General features: G+C 36.6%; 1 protein-coding gene across 1 annotated transcript in view; it reads left to right on the top strand.

The window, feature by feature from the left end:
• XBCP3 (xylem bark cysteine peptidase 3) overlaps positions 1-15,060 on the top strand; it is a 28,193-nt gene extending 13,133 nt beyond the window's left edge. The window contains exons 2-6 of the mRNA XM_090013999.1: positions 9,508-9,743; positions 9,864-10,004; positions 10,114-10,542; positions 10,723-10,816; positions 14,681-15,060. Coding sequence (XP_089870125.1) covers positions 9,508-9,743; positions 9,864-10,004; positions 10,114-10,392 — 656 coding nt within the window. The 3' untranslated portion in view covers positions 10,393-10,542; positions 10,723-10,816; positions 14,681-15,060. The remainder of the gene's footprint in view (positions 1-9,507; positions 9,744-9,863; positions 10,005-10,113; positions 10,543-10,722; positions 10,817-14,680) is intronic.
• Positions 15,061-15,666: the final 606 nt, after the last annotated feature.

The raw sequence follows: 15,666 nt of genomic DNA, 5'->3' as shown, positions 1-15,666 counted from the left end.
ATATTCTCAAAGAAAATTTTGATACGTCTGACCTTGGTTTTCTAAGGTATTTTTTAGGAATTGAAGTTGCATACTCCCCCAAGGGGTATGTTCTCTCTCAGATGAAGCTTGCTTCCGACATTATTGCTCGGTCTGGACTGACAGATGACAAGGTAGAGACTCCAGAAGTGATCAACGCCAAGATAAGAGGCACTCCTTTAGCAGATCTTGTTAAAATGTACCCATCAATTGTTGTAATTAGATATATTTTATATATATAAAAGATGATACATATACATATATGGTATATATGTATATGTATCCTCCTATTTATATATATAAAATATATATTTTCCTTTTGTTTAGCCGTAGGGGTATTTTAGTCTTTTCCTCTGTTTTACGCACATTCACTTTATGAATGTGATTGTAATTTATTTTATTTTTATTTTTCTTTTATTTTTTATTTCTTTTTTTTCTCAAGTACCAAAAGGTACCTTGGGGGGCCCACTCAAATAGACGTTGGGCCCCTTCCAACGGTCACATTTGTGACCGTTGGAGGGGCTCCAACGTCTATGGGTGGAGCCCCTCCAAGGCTCCTTTTTGTTGTTATAAATAGGGGCTCTCCCCTTTGTATTTCTAACTCTCCTTAGAGGAGCTTATGCTCCATTGTATGGGGTTTATACCCCCTTCTTCCTTCTTCTTCAATAATATTCAACTTATGACTTTATGTCATATTTTTGCCCCTTGTGTGGGTTTATGTGTTAGCACATTATGTGCTTGTGTTGTTCCCTTTAATGGGTTTATTCGCACTTCATGTGCATGTGTATGGGTTCTTTATTGAACCTAATGTATTCAAAGCCACTTTTTAACATGGTATCAGAGTCAAGTTGAGATTGAGTTGCTCTTTGGTGCATCGAGAAGCGTGGTATTCAAGAAATTTTTAAAGAAAAATGGTGAAGTAGTTATTTCTCTCTTTTCTTTCTTAAAGTTATTAGGTATGCATTCTATTTCCTTAAGTATTGTATGAAGAATTTAATGTGTTTTTTTATGTGTACTCTTTGTCATTATGTCTTTTTATAAAAATTTGAGTTACTTGATACTCTATTGAATCTTTTTCGTATACATACTTTTTCGTATGTTTTTCTTTGAAAAATTTGAAAATGATAACTTGTTTGGCGAAAAAAAAATAGATATATGATTGCTCAAAACTTAATGGGTCGGTAAAGATTTATGACCGTTGGAGCCTTGAATTTATATTTTAAATCTAACTTTGTTTATAAGAATACCTTTTATATATGGTAAGTCTTTAAAGAAAGGTATGTTAAGATTAAAATGTTTGTGAGATGTAGTTTTTCGAAAAATGCTAAATTCCTTAATAAGTTTTGATTCACTTACCCAATGTGTCCTTTTTATATGAGCAACATTTAATTAAGAAAGTTTTTTTTTTATATAATTCCGGTTGAATTAAGTTTTAAAATAGTCTTATGGAATATGGTGATTTTCTTTGCATCTTTATACTCTTAAAAGATTTTTCAATTTGATTTAAAGAGCTTGTCTCATTATAAAATTTATGGTCTTCACTAATGTTTGTTGCGTACTTATTACATTAGGAGTTCGTAATAATCTATTAAGTCATGTTTTTTGATAAAACTTAAAAGCTTTTGAATTTTTCCTCAATAAATGTTTAATTTTATAGATTTATGCCATAGTACAATCTTACTTTATCATAAGGTTTTTTTAACAAATCTATTATTCTTCTTTGTTGGAATTTCTCTCACTTTAGTGGAGTTTCCCCCTTCTTTAGGAATTTTGTGTGTTTTGAGCTCTCTTTAAGGAGCCTTTCGGTCCTTATAATCTTCTTGTGAGTATATACTCTTTTATGAAGATTTCATGGTTGTTGTGAGAAGATTGTTTGTGAGTATCTTTTTCCTTGCATAATATCCTTCAACGATTCATTAATACTTGTAACCCTTTGTGGATCTTTTGAGATTGGTTGTGAGCATCATTTTTTAAGTTACAATAGTGGATTTCATAAGATTTTTTCAAACCTCAACATCTTTATGAATGTCTATATTGGCCTAAGTTTGTTATTTGCTTATTTAAGATTATTGTCATTTAAAAATCTTGCATTGCATAAAAGTGCATCTATTATCATTTGGTGTGCATTTAATTGCACTTTAGTTGAGGCTTGTTTTTTACTATTTGATTATTCCAAATCGGTTCTTACGCATGATGTTGCTTAATATTTCATAATTGTGTTAGTTGCATAATAAGTCTTTTTTGTATAAATGACTTCTTTTTAGGATTAAGCATAATTCATGTTTATGCAAAATTGTTGTTATAAAGCATATTATTGTGATGGATTATATTGGACCTTTGATTCAATTTTTAATCGGTCCTCTTTTCTTTGAAAAATGATTCCTAAAGTGTTTATTGCCTTTTTGTGGCATTTATATTTGTCCATCACATGTTTCTTTAATGCATCATTGTTTTAGCCTTATTATTGTTTTATTAGAGATGTTTGTTGAGGTGAGTTATGGGCACCTCGTGTTATATCATTTTAGATTGTCCAAATTGCCATATTATAGATGGTGGTTGAGGTGAGTTATGGGCACCTTGGGACTCTAGAATGATTTGGTATATGATCTCTAATTATGAGTGTGACACTCGTTGTTATGTCTTTTTAGATTGTCCACTTACCATATTATAGATGGGGGTTGAGGTGAGTTATAGGCACCTTGGGACTCTAGAATGATTTGGTATATGAGTGTGTCACTAGTTTGATGTTGGCCATTGATCTTATGGATGCTCTTCTTTATATATAAATGTGATGGATATATGATGTTTGAAACCTTAAAATGTTTTAAGGTATATTGAAATCAAGGTTTTAGGGATTATTGCCCAACCTTTCATTGTTTATGAAAATTATGAGTGCATTTGCACATTTGTGATTTTGTGCTTTTGTGCACGAGTGTTCTTGGTGTGCGTATGCTCACACATTTATTTTCAAGAATATTTAACTATCGGTTATTGTATCTTGTTGAAGATACTTTTACATAGTTTATTCCAAAATGTTGTTTTTATGGGTATTCTTTTTTGAAGAATATTGTTTTATTGATTCAAGGTTTGATTTATATATATGTTTGTCATTACAAGTTTGATTACCTCAAAAGTCTTCTCCTTTTATGTCCCTTATCTAAGTGTCATCATATGTAGACAAGAATTTTATTACATCTTCGTGTGTTTTTAGCCCTTTGTTGGCTTTTGCTCTCTTGGTCTAGTAGCTGAACACACTTGTCTTGAGTGATCTTATATGTAGACAAGACACGTTGATTCACACCATCGTGTGTGATCTTATTCCATGTTGGCGTTTGTGTTCTTGTTCTAGTCGCTTAGATGTATGCCCATGGTTGGCGTATTTCACTCATTTCAAATGTCATCTTATGTAGACAAGAGATGTATTTTGTTTTAGCCCATGGTTGGCTTATTACTCTTGTTCTAGTAGCTGAACATACTTGGTTTTAAGTGTATTTTTACGTAGACAAGAGATACTTTTTAGTCCATGTTGGCATGTATTCTCTTGCTCTTGTCGTAGATGCACTTATTTCAAGTATTATTATATATAGACAAGAGGTTCGTTTACACACCTTTGTGTGTGTCTTTGGCCTTTAATGGCTTTATATTCTTGATCTAGTAGCTTATACACTTGATTTATGGGTTTTGGAGGACTAATGAGGAAGTTGTTTGTAATGAATAAACTATTATTGAAATTTGCAAAATTCCATTCATGACTTGTATTTTTCAAGTAAATCATCTTTTTGATATGCATATCAAGTTGATTTCTTAGCATTTAATCTATATATTAAGTGCTTATGGTTTTTTCCACCCTTATATGTAAAATGGTTTTTGCCAAACTTCACTACATGTTTGAAGCATGTTTTAGTTCTTTGAGGATTAATTCATATAATGATTCGTATATGCATATGCTCTTTATGGCCTTTTTGGGCTCTCATTCAATAAAGCATATGTATGTTATGCCTCTTCGTAGGCTTCTTGTGGTATCCCTTAGTGGATCTTTTTTGTTATTCCCCATTATGGGGTTATATTTGTCCAATGGTGGACCTTATGAATGCATTCTTGCAATTTTTGCATAATTTGCTTCCGCTCATTTTGTTTTAACATAATGTATGATTTAGAAACTTTGGTTTTCTAAATTTTTCGTTTCATACTAAAGTAACTATCATATTATGCATAAATTTTGCACCTTGTTAGGATTGTTCCTTTTTGAGTAAAGTGCAAAGATATTGTTTACTTGTTCTTTGTTGTTTTCTTTCCTCAGGATCTTGGAGATAGGACAAAGGGAAGTACCCTGGATGGTTCGGGAAATGGGTTCATCATTTGAAGACAATTGGAGGAAGGCTATTTCAAGTTTCATTACATCCTTGCCGAAGCCTCTTGGAGTCGCCGAAGCTTCGTGGAGTTTTGCCCTTTTTTTCAATCTTTTCGTTTCCCTGCAAAGCTTGAGGGGGGGGGGGTGTTAAAATGTACCCATCAATTGTTGTAATTAGATATATTTTATATATATAAACGATGATACATATACATATATGGTATATATGTATATGTATCCTCCTATTTATATATATAAAATATATATTTTCCTTTTGTTTAGTCGTAGGGGTATTTTAGTCTTTTCCTCTGTTTTACGTACATTCACTTTATGAATGTGATTGTAATTTATTTTATTTTTATTTTTCTTTTATTTTTTATTTCTTTTTTTTCTCAAGTACCAAAAGGTACCTTGGGGGGCCCACTCAAATAGACGTTGGGCCCCTTCCAACGGTCACATTTGTGACCGTTGGAGGGGCTCCAACGTCTATGAGTGGAGCCCCTCCAAGGCTCCTTTTTGTTGTTATAAATAGGGGCTCTCCCCTTTGTATTTCTAACTCTCCTTAGAGGAGCTTATGCTCCATTGTATGGGGTTTATACCCCCTTCTTCCTTCTTCTTCAATAATATTCAACTTATGACTTTATGTCATATTTTTGCCCCTTGTGTGGGTTTATGTGTTAGCACATTATGTGCTTGTGTTGTTCCCTTTAATGGGTTTATTCGCACTTCATGTGCATGTGTATGGGTTCTTTATTGAACCTAATGTATTCAAAGCCACTTTCTAACAGATCTCATGCCTTATCGTCAGTTGATTGTGTCACTAACATATTTATCTATCACCAGGCCCGATATTTCTCATGCGATTCATAGTGCAAGCCAATTTCAAACTGCTCCTACCATTCACATGGCCGTAGTCATGAGGATTATCAGATATTTGAAAAGCACCATAACTAAAGGACTATTCTTACCCTCTTCTTCACCTCTTACTTTACTTGCTTATACTGACTCTGATTGGGGGGTAACCCCGATGATCGTATTTCCACCACAAGTTATTATGTGTTTCTTTGAGAGTCACTTATTTCATGGAGGTGTAAGAAGCAACAAAAAGTTTCTCTCTCTTCTACCGAAGCAAAGTATCGTGCGATGCTCACTACCACCACTGAGATTGTATGGTTAAGAAGCTTGCTTAAAGATATGGGCGTCTCATTCTCAACTCCTTCGAAGTTGTGCTGCGACAACAAGAGTTCTATATACATTGCCAGCAATCACACCTTTCATGAACGAACAAAGCACATTGAGATGGTCTGTCATTATGTTCGTGATGAGTTCTTAAGGGGCACCATTCAACTGTCATATGTTCCTACTGAGTATCAGTTGGCGGACTTCTTCACTAAAGCTTTGCCATCGCCTTGTTTCTACTTTCTCCTTAGCAAACTCTCGGTGATCTCACCATGCGTTTGAGTGGGGGTGTTAAAATATGTTATACATATATATATCTATATATATAGATTATGACACATGCACCCATATATATATATATATATATATATATATATATATATATATATATATATATATATATATATATATATATATATATATATTTCTTTTGTAAAACCCAATAGGGGCAAATTAGTCTTTTCACATTGTACACGCATATCCTAAAAGATATGCTCTTTTTCTTTTTTCTTTTTTCTTTTTATTCCTTTTTCTTTTTACCTTTTTTCTTTTCTTTCTTTATTGATTGAGAGGGGTCCACAAAGAGTCGTTGGACCCCTCCAACATAAATATGACCGTCGGAGGGGCTCCAACGACTCTATGGGAGCCCCTCCTTGGGTCCCTTAGTGTGTATAAATAAGGGTGATGCAGTGAGGGCACGATATTCTCACAATAACTGGTACCCAAAGGATGCTCTTTGATGTAGCGACAGGAAAACAAACCAGCACGTGATAGCTCGGTCGTTGTCGTGTGGATGCCGGAGTTGAGGGTTGTTAACACAGTGATAGGACCGGCGTCACCTCTTTGATGCAGGGTCGACCTTCACGTTGGCCTCGACAGATGAGGGCATGACCTTTACGGCCGAGCAGTATGCAAGGAGAAGAAAGAGATTCACCGGAAAAAATGGTGCAGAACTGTATTTCAGTGAACGTCGATCGAACAACTAATGAGACTTCAATCAAACAACCAGATGAACAGTCTGAAGGAGAAGAATGAAGGTCACCGTGAAAATACACGCTGACTATTTATTTTCATTAACCAAGCAATCAATAGTTGAATGCAATAACAATTAGGAAAAAAAACAAGAGGAATAACAGTGAAAGCTGCTGCAAAAAGCTGAACGTGACAGAGGAATAATAGAAGTAAAACTGCAAAGGACGTGCGGCTGAAAAGAAAACCATAACAGGGAAAACTAAAGCAGAAAAAAAAAACAAAAGGCTGAAACAAAAGGCTGCGCTGAAATTTTTTCATCCCCTTGCACGCAACCCTAAGAAGTTTATTTAAAGGCTTCAACTGGATCCGGGTCTCGGGTCCGGTCCCAAACCCGAAACACGTCTGTGGGCTGTTGGGTATGGAACGTGCTCTGCATCATTCTCCCCGAGTTGGGAAGACATCGGTTCCGACGTCTGATCTTCTCCACAGTAAGTATATAGATCAGACACATCGAAGATAGGTGTTTCTATTTAAAATTGTGATCTGCTCCTGACTCTGCAAACTTACCAATGACCACATCTCCAACTTGCAAGTTGGCACCAATAAATGAGAATCCATCATCATCAGGGCTGACCACCCTACCATACCCACGAAGCATTTTTCCAAAATCTACTGCCCTTTTCATTTTGCAACGCTCTCCTGTCTCCTTCACAACGTCAACTTCAGATTTATAACTTCTGATATGCTCAGCCCTGAACATGCCACGTTGTAATGAAGCTTGATTCACCCAGCAAGGCCCAGTGGGATGCCGGGGCCCCGCAGGTCCAACCCACACTGTGGCGCGATCCCCATGGTGCGAGGCCACAAGCCCAGGCCTGGGACAGGACCCAGCGTAACGTTGTGGTCCTGCAACTCAGGCCCGACCTGCGACGCAATCGCCCTGACTGGCTGCGTCCCTTGGCGATTCAGTTGGAGAGTAGCCGGACATGGGCAACCTGGGGTCGCTGCTGATTTGAGATGGAAGGAAGGTACCGGATAGGGAGAACTGCCGCAACCTGCATCCCTGTGCAAGGTTTCTTCAACTCCTTCTCGTCACGTCGTGTGTTGGAGCGTCATCGGGGCTGGATCGACGACGGTAGTATCAACAGGGTTAATCGCGCGCGCGCCTAACTGATTCAATTGCAGTGCGTGCGCATCCACCTTGGATTCAAGCACATCCATCCGTGCTTCGACCCCATCCATGCGCTTCGACAAACCGGCTACCTCATTTTCTAGGCATAGCATATCTTTCTGCATCTGCATCAACTTGTTGAGTAGCCGCTTCATGATCTCCTCTCACGCCTTTTCGCTCATAGGACCGTTCCTCGCTTCTTACGTCATGCCGTTGACGAAGGAGGAGGGGTTGGGCTCTGATACCATTTGATGCAGTGAGGGCACAATATTCTCACAATAACGGGTACCCAAAGGATGTTCTTCGATGCAGCGACTGGAAAACAAACCAGCACGTGATAGCTCGGCCGTTGTCGTGTGGATGCCGGAGCTGAGGGTTGTTAACACAGCGATAGGACCGGCGTCACCTCTTTGTTGCAGGGTCGACCTTCATGCTGGCCTCGACAGATGAGGGCATGACCTTTACGGCCGAGCAGTATGCAGGGAGAAGAAAGAGATTCACCGGAAAAAACGGTGCAGAACTGTATTTCAGTGAACGTCGATCGAACAACTAATAAGACTTCAATCGAACAACCAGATGAACAATTTGAAGGAGAAGAATGAAGGTCACCGTGAAAATACACGCTGACTGTTTATTTTCATTAACCAAGCAATCAATAGTTGAATGCAATAACAATTAGGAAAAAGAAAACAAGAGGAATAACAATGAAAGCTGTTGCAAAAAGCTGAACGTGACAGAGGAATAATAGAAATAAAACTGCAAAGGACGTGCGGCTGAAAAGAAAACCATAACAGGGAAAACTAAAGCAGAAAAAAAAAACAAAAGGCTGAAACAAAAGGCTGCGCTGAAATTTTTCCATCCCCCTGCACGCAACCCTAAGAATATTTAAAGGCTTCAACTAGATCCGGGTCTCGGGTCCAGTCCCAGACCCGAAACACGTCTATGGGCTGTTGGGTATGGAACGTGCTCTGCATCAAAGGGGCTTGGCCCCATGTATTCTTCAAGCTTCTTGTGAAGCCTTATGTGAGTGGAATATATTTTTTCACCTTATTTTGTGTGTTTTACCATTTTTGTGGTTTGTTGCAATCTTGCCCATTAGTGGCTTCTTGTGTATGTGCGTGCTTTCGTGCTTGCTCTTGGAGATATCGCCTCACTCATTTGGCACTTCATTAGAGGGGGAAGGCCCCATATTTATACACAAAAAGAGGATGAGAGGAGAGAGTCGTTGGACTCCCTTGTATTGACTAGTCAAAGGTTTGACTAGTCCAATACAAACAAAACTAAAGAAATAAAAAGATAAAAAATCCTATACAAACTAGACTAAAAAATAAAAAGGTAAAAAATCCTAGATACATTATTTTTAACAATAATATCATGATATTATCAAATTGCGATATTTTCAAAATATCGCGATATTTTACCTATAATATTGTTTGCTGAAAATACAGCGATTATATCACAATATTTTGAAAATATCGCCAATATCGATATTCTTGTGATAATATTGCGATATTATCAAATTGTGATATTTTCAAAATATCGCGATATTTTTCTCATAATATCGTTCGCTGAAAATACAGTGATTATATCGCGATGTTTTGAAAATATCGCCGATATCTGTGACTATGATGCACACACACTCACACTATGTTGAATTGATTGAAGTTTTTCAGTGATGAGAGGATCTTCATAAGAATGATGAAAATTATTTGCTGTATTAAGTCTTTGCTTTCAGGTTACATATATTAGGTAAACAGCTGCTGCTGATGATCAGAATGCATTGTGCAGAAGTACATGATTTTGCTTACCTTTGCAGGTGATTGTTGGGCATTCTCAGCCACAGGTGCCATTGAAGGTATAAACAAGATCGTCACAGGAACTTTGATCAGTCTCTCCGAGCAAGAACTCTGTGATTGTGACAATTCTTATAATAATGGTTGCAATGGTGGACTTATGGACTATGCATTCAAGTGGGTTATAAAGAATCAGGGGATAGATACTGGGAAGGATTATCCTTATCAAGGTGTGCAAGCAACCTGCCGTCAGGCAAAGGTATGTGTTCGTAGTTATACCATCCATTGATGCCAATACCTACAGTGAGTTATTCAATTTGCATTTATCGGTACTTCAAAAATCGGTACCAGTTTACTCTCAATCGATGTTTTTTCACAGCTAAACCAGCACATTGTTACAATTGATAGCTACTCTGATGTTCAAGCAAACAATGAGAAACTTTTGCTTCAGGCTGTTGCAAAACAACCTGTTAGTGTTGGTATATGTGGAAGCGAGCCAGCTTTCCAGCTGTACTCTAAGGTGTTTATCATCTTGAATTCTCTCTCTAAAAAAGTCATCTTGAAGTTTTTAAGGTTTCAGGAAAGATGGGGCTGAAACATGTTCCTAAATGTTAATGTTTTTCTTTCAGGGCATTTTCGATGGGCCATGTTCAACTTCTTTAGATCATGCAGTGCTTATTGTTGGATATGGTTCAGAAAATGGGAAAGATTACTGGATTGTAAAGAATTCATGGGGACCAAATTGGGGAATGGATGGATACATTCACATTCTTCGTAATAGTGGGGACCCACAAGGGATTTGTGGCATAAACATGCTAGCTTCATATCCAGTTAAGACTGGCTTGAATCCACCTCCACCTACACCAAGCCCAGTTAAATGTGATATTTTGAGTTATTGCCCTTCATGAAACACTTGCTGTTGTACCCGTCACTTTCTTGGGCTCTGCATTTCATGGAGTTGTTGTAATCTGGAATCTGCTGTATGTTGTAAAGATCATCGTTATTGTTGCCCATATGATTATCCTATCTGCGATTTTGTCTCAAAGCAATGTTTAAGGGTATGCTTATTGGGTTTCCTTCTAAAGCTATAGCTTCTTGATTATGAAATTATATTTCTTTTTCCTTTATGTAGATTTCATCTTTTGTTACATTTGTGTGGCTCAATTGGTTAAGTTTTCCTAACAGAGACATTCTAATCATTCATGTAATAACCCATATGAGGGCCTCCATGATTGCAGGGAAATGGAAATTCAACAGGGTTGGCAATGATTGAAAAGCAATCTTCTTATAGTGGATCATTCTAGGAGATTGTGACTAATATCATTTCTGCAGGTACTTTCTCTTCCTCACCATTCTGATTTATATGAAGTCTATGACATGCACATTTTGGATTCATCAGTAGGAAATTTGGATAGCAGTTTCTGTCGATCTGTAAAAATATAGGAATCAGTCACTTTTCCCTTTCTAAAGTGGGAAGCTGGCTCATCTTTTTTGGTGCTTAAGACAATGTTCCATCTTTTGATCTCCTATTGCTTTGCATAGTAGCATTGGTATACAGATGTAGTTTTCTATCAGGAAACTTCAGTCATTTATTAATGTTTTTGTTTTTCAAGTTCTGTCTTCACTCTAGATATTTGTCTGTAAAACTAGCAAATGTTTAAAATAATCAGCAGAATGCCTATCAAACACGACAAGCAGAACATGTCTCAACCGGTTAACCCTATTTCTTTTACATCCAGGACAATGGATGAAGAGCATTGAGGTGAGACGAGGCACTATAGCACCCATGAGGTGACACAAATCTCAAGGCAGTGAAGTGCAAGATTCACAAATAATTAACTAAAATATTAAAAATAAGTAAAAAATAATCTGAAAAGCAAGAAACATACATCATTCATGCAAATAATAGCCGTCTTGTAACGTGAAAGAGTATAAATAAAGTTTTAATAAATATTTAGCAACTCAATAATTGTGAACTTGTAAAGTTAAGTATGATTCAATCTCTCAGAGTAAATTCAATTAAAGTTCTCTGAATCGTTTTAACTTTTTCTACAAGATCATAAATCACAAAAAAGAAACGGAAGTTCAAACTATGATTCTTACTACATTGGCATACATTTTCTAATGAAGATGCATACTACCAACAACTCAAAGAGTACAGATCTTCGTTAATAACTCCTCTCCAGTGCACCTAATAGAAAATAGAGGAGCTTAAATGACTACAAGTTACTGATTATTGACAACTCAATGCTCAAAAGCTTCACATCAATCAACTAACTATTGAAATGTTGCAAATAGAATAAAATCCCTACCAGGACAAAGTTGGCATGTGCATTATGATTGCATTTGTTGTATCTTTCACCAATGCATTTTTATTTCGAGACATGGACATACAAGCCATATCCATGGATCATCCAACTGATAATATATTCATTATTTCTTTTGTGAGCTAAGAACCAAATTGTCCTGCTACCACTATAGTGTTTCCTATTTGTTTCAAGCAACTTCAAACTCCAATACTGATGAAAACAATTTATGGTGATTCTCTTCATTCAATGTTTTAAGTTAAGATATACACCAATGTATGTGAACAGAAAAGTCCACATTTTCAAAATGTGATCACCGGTTTGAGGCAGACTGGCAGTTATGAAAATTTTGCTAATGAAAATTACCAGCATTAGTGATCACATTTTGATAATGTGGACTTTTCTGTTCACATACATTGGTGTATATCTTAACTTTAAACATTGACTGAAGTGAAACACCATAAATTGTTTTCTTCAGTATTGGTGTTTGGTGTTGCTTGAAACAAATAGAAAACACTATAGTTGCAACACGACAATTTGGTTCTTAGCTCACAAAAGAAATAATGATTATATTATCAGTTGGATTATCCTACATATAACTATTAAATTTTGTAAATTATTTATATGAACTACTTTGTTTTCTTTATGCGAGTGCTAAGTATCATAGGTGCCAGGGCCCTCTTGGTATCTCTTGGTGATTGGGCAGGCTGTATCATGTTGGAAAAAATCATGCAACACTCAAGGTCTATGTTACAGGGACAGGCTTTTTTGGGTGTGTGTGTCCCTGATGAGATGAGCGGACATGCCGACACGGACACTGACATGTGCAGACATCATTTTAAAATTTGTAGCAATATTTTAATGTTTTAGTATTATTTAAATTAAAATGCATTTTTACTATTAAAATATCAATAAAAGAGTATTTATTGATTAAAAATTTTAAAATTTCTGTGTCCTCGTGTTGACTTGTCTTTGTAACATAGCTCAAGGTCCATGCAAATGTTGATTTAGGAACTATCAAAGGATCAATGAGTATGGAGATCTCCAAGCTCTCATGAATCAGGCATATTACACTTTTAGTTGAACTGTTAAAAGGCCACAATTATCTTCTTCTTACAGATCAGGGGTCCTAAATGGCTACAGTTTATATCCACAATGATTATTTCTAAAATAACAGGCCCTTTAATCAGATTGATGATCACATCACCTAGTCCATGCAAATGTTGATTTAGGAACTATCAAAGGATCAATGAGTATGGAGATCTCCAAGCTCTCATGAATCAGGCATATTACACTTTTAGTTGAACTGTTAAAAGGCCACAATTATCTTCTTCTTACAGATCAGGGGTCCTAAATGGCTACAGTTTATATCCACAATGATTATTTCTAAAATGACAGGCCCTTTAATCAGATTGATGATCACATCACCTAGTCGATAATCAGACTCAGTTAAGCAGTGAAAAATAAAAACCCTCTCTGTGCCAAATCTCATAGTGGTTGCCTCTTAGCTTGATCTCGAAGAGTACTTGCTCTGCTCTTGGTCTTTACCATTCACCCAAACCTTTGAAGCCTTTTTAAATCCTCTCACCACCCGCTGGAAACAAGAAAATGGGTAAAACAGGGTTGGGGCTTTAGGGATGGAAAGAAAAGGTGGAGATGGTTCAGTGGGAGATGCAAGACAGAAGGGGGTGTTTAAGAAAGTGGGTCTTCCTTTTCACAAGGAAAAACAAGGTCAAGTGGAGGTGTTTTAGTCTCCATTGAATTTTTGCAATTGAGTAGAGAGGTGCAGCCTCAAGACAAGGCATGTACCTCAAGCCCATTAGGCACACACCTTATGAATGCTTATGCCTTTATTGTGTGCCTTGAGGCATAGGGTTTTTTCCTTGCCTTGAGGTGCATGCTTCATGACTGAAAACTATAATCAACATTCATGGAATCTCATTTCCTTTGTTCATTTACTTTCTTATGAGAGGCCCCACCTTTTCCTTAACATACTTCCAGAAATCTATTATTTGTTCTTTTCCTTCTCTCTCTCTCTCTCTCTCTTTCTCGTGCATGCTCATGGAGGGAGTTTACGAACTGGTGGTGTAAACTTGCATGGTAGAGTGAAGAGAACCTTGATTAATTGCATACTAATTCTGTTATGTTTTCATTGGTTCTTTAACTGGTTTTGCAGTGAGAGAACAAAAAAATGTTTATAAAAGAAAGGTGGAGTTCTGAATGTGAATTTGTGATAAAGCAATGACATATGTCCAAAACTGTTAATTAGTAGAAAAATATTGTTTTTTTTAATGATGTGGGGAAACCATCACGTTTACTTGCCTCCCTTCAGAAATCCTTCCAGTATAAACCCCCAACCCAAGGTCTCCCCTTCGCTTCAGCACTAAGGCTATGGGTGCCCACCCTGGTGTTTGAACTCAGGATGTCCGAGACACCTCAGATGATCTCATTCGCCATCTCACCAGGTCAGCGGGCCTATGGTGGGCACTTATTGGATGCTAAAATTATGTTTTCGTAAAACTGCTGATTGGAAAGTTTGAAGAAGGTTGGGTCTATCATATTCTTTCAAGGAATGGCTGAATACATGCTTTACCAATAGCTTATTTTGGTATATGGACATCTCCATTTGCTTTGTGCTGTAACTATTGTAGTGATATGCATTTTATTTATATGAATTTTATGCCTTTAATCACTTTTGAAACTTTCTTGAGAAGTATCTTTATTCTATTGGAACTTTTCTTTCTGATTGTATTGACAGAGTTTTGGCTTATGTTATTAAAACTTCTTTTTATAGCATCTGTCCGTAACATCAACTTTTCAGTTTAGCTGACATTCAAGATGGATGGAAGCAATTCTGTATATCTGAACATTTGTCTCTGATGTTTAATAGAAGCACGTGATGATCATGGATGCAAATTCAAACTACAGTTTTTTGCTGATGACTCGATTACGTCCAGTTCTTCGGGGCACATCTTCTGCATCTCTCTGGTATTAGATCAAATCAAAGGAATCATCTTTTGGGCATGTTTGTGGCTGTTAGTCTGTGAAGTGAAGGTAGCCCTTTTTCATATATCAGTTACAATTTGTTGTAATTTGTGTAAGGGACCAAGGGTAAGTTCTCTTCAACTTTTTGTCATTCCATAAGAATGTTGTTGTAAACTACCCATTCATGTGTATCTTATGCCCTTCATCACAAAAAAAAGGGAAAACAATAAACATAGATGTGTGTAAAAAAGTACAGATGTTAGTTGAGCTTAAGGTTGGCCTGCATGTATGCTTTGTCTTGTCATTTAAGCATTTTTATGTGCACCAGTCTGAAATAATTTCCAAGCCCTGGTTATCACTATTTTCAGGAAGCTTTAGTTTTAGCTAAGGTTGTAAACTAACATTTTCACTTGGAAAATTTTCATTTATTTCTTGAAATAGCAGCATATTTCTTAGTATCACTTTATTTTCTAGATTTTTGGTTGGCAAAAAAAAAAAGATTTAATGGAACATTGAATTCATCCACCATGTATAAGAGGGTTGCTATCTCTTATAAATTCAGTGTGAAAAATTGAACCTCGTCAATGAGAAAACCAAAGCCAAATATTTTCTCATGCATTCTGGGGTTGCATATCATAGCTTGATTTGGTTGCAACGCTTGTATGCCTGTTGTTTTTTTTTTTTTTTGACAGAGAAAGCTGGGGTTAGGCTGACCCCTACCAGTTATACAACTATACCATTTGGGGTTCGAACTTGCAACGTCCTTAATTGTTATAGGCGTTAGGCGGTGATCCCCTAAAAAGGCCTAGGCGGCCTAGGCAGTACCCAAAATTAAAAAAAATTTAAAAAGCATAAAAAAAAATATGTATACAACATAAAATCAATTAATAA

Source organism: Nuphar pumila, chromosome 7, assembly GCF_984573655.1.
Source record: "Nuphar pumila chromosome 7, dmNupPumi1.hap1.1, whole genome shotgun sequence".
NCBI classification, from domain to species: Eukaryota; Viridiplantae; Streptophyta; class Magnoliopsida; order Nymphaeales; family Nymphaeaceae; genus Nuphar; species Nuphar pumila.
This window is presented reverse-complemented; position numbering and strand designations above follow the sequence as displayed.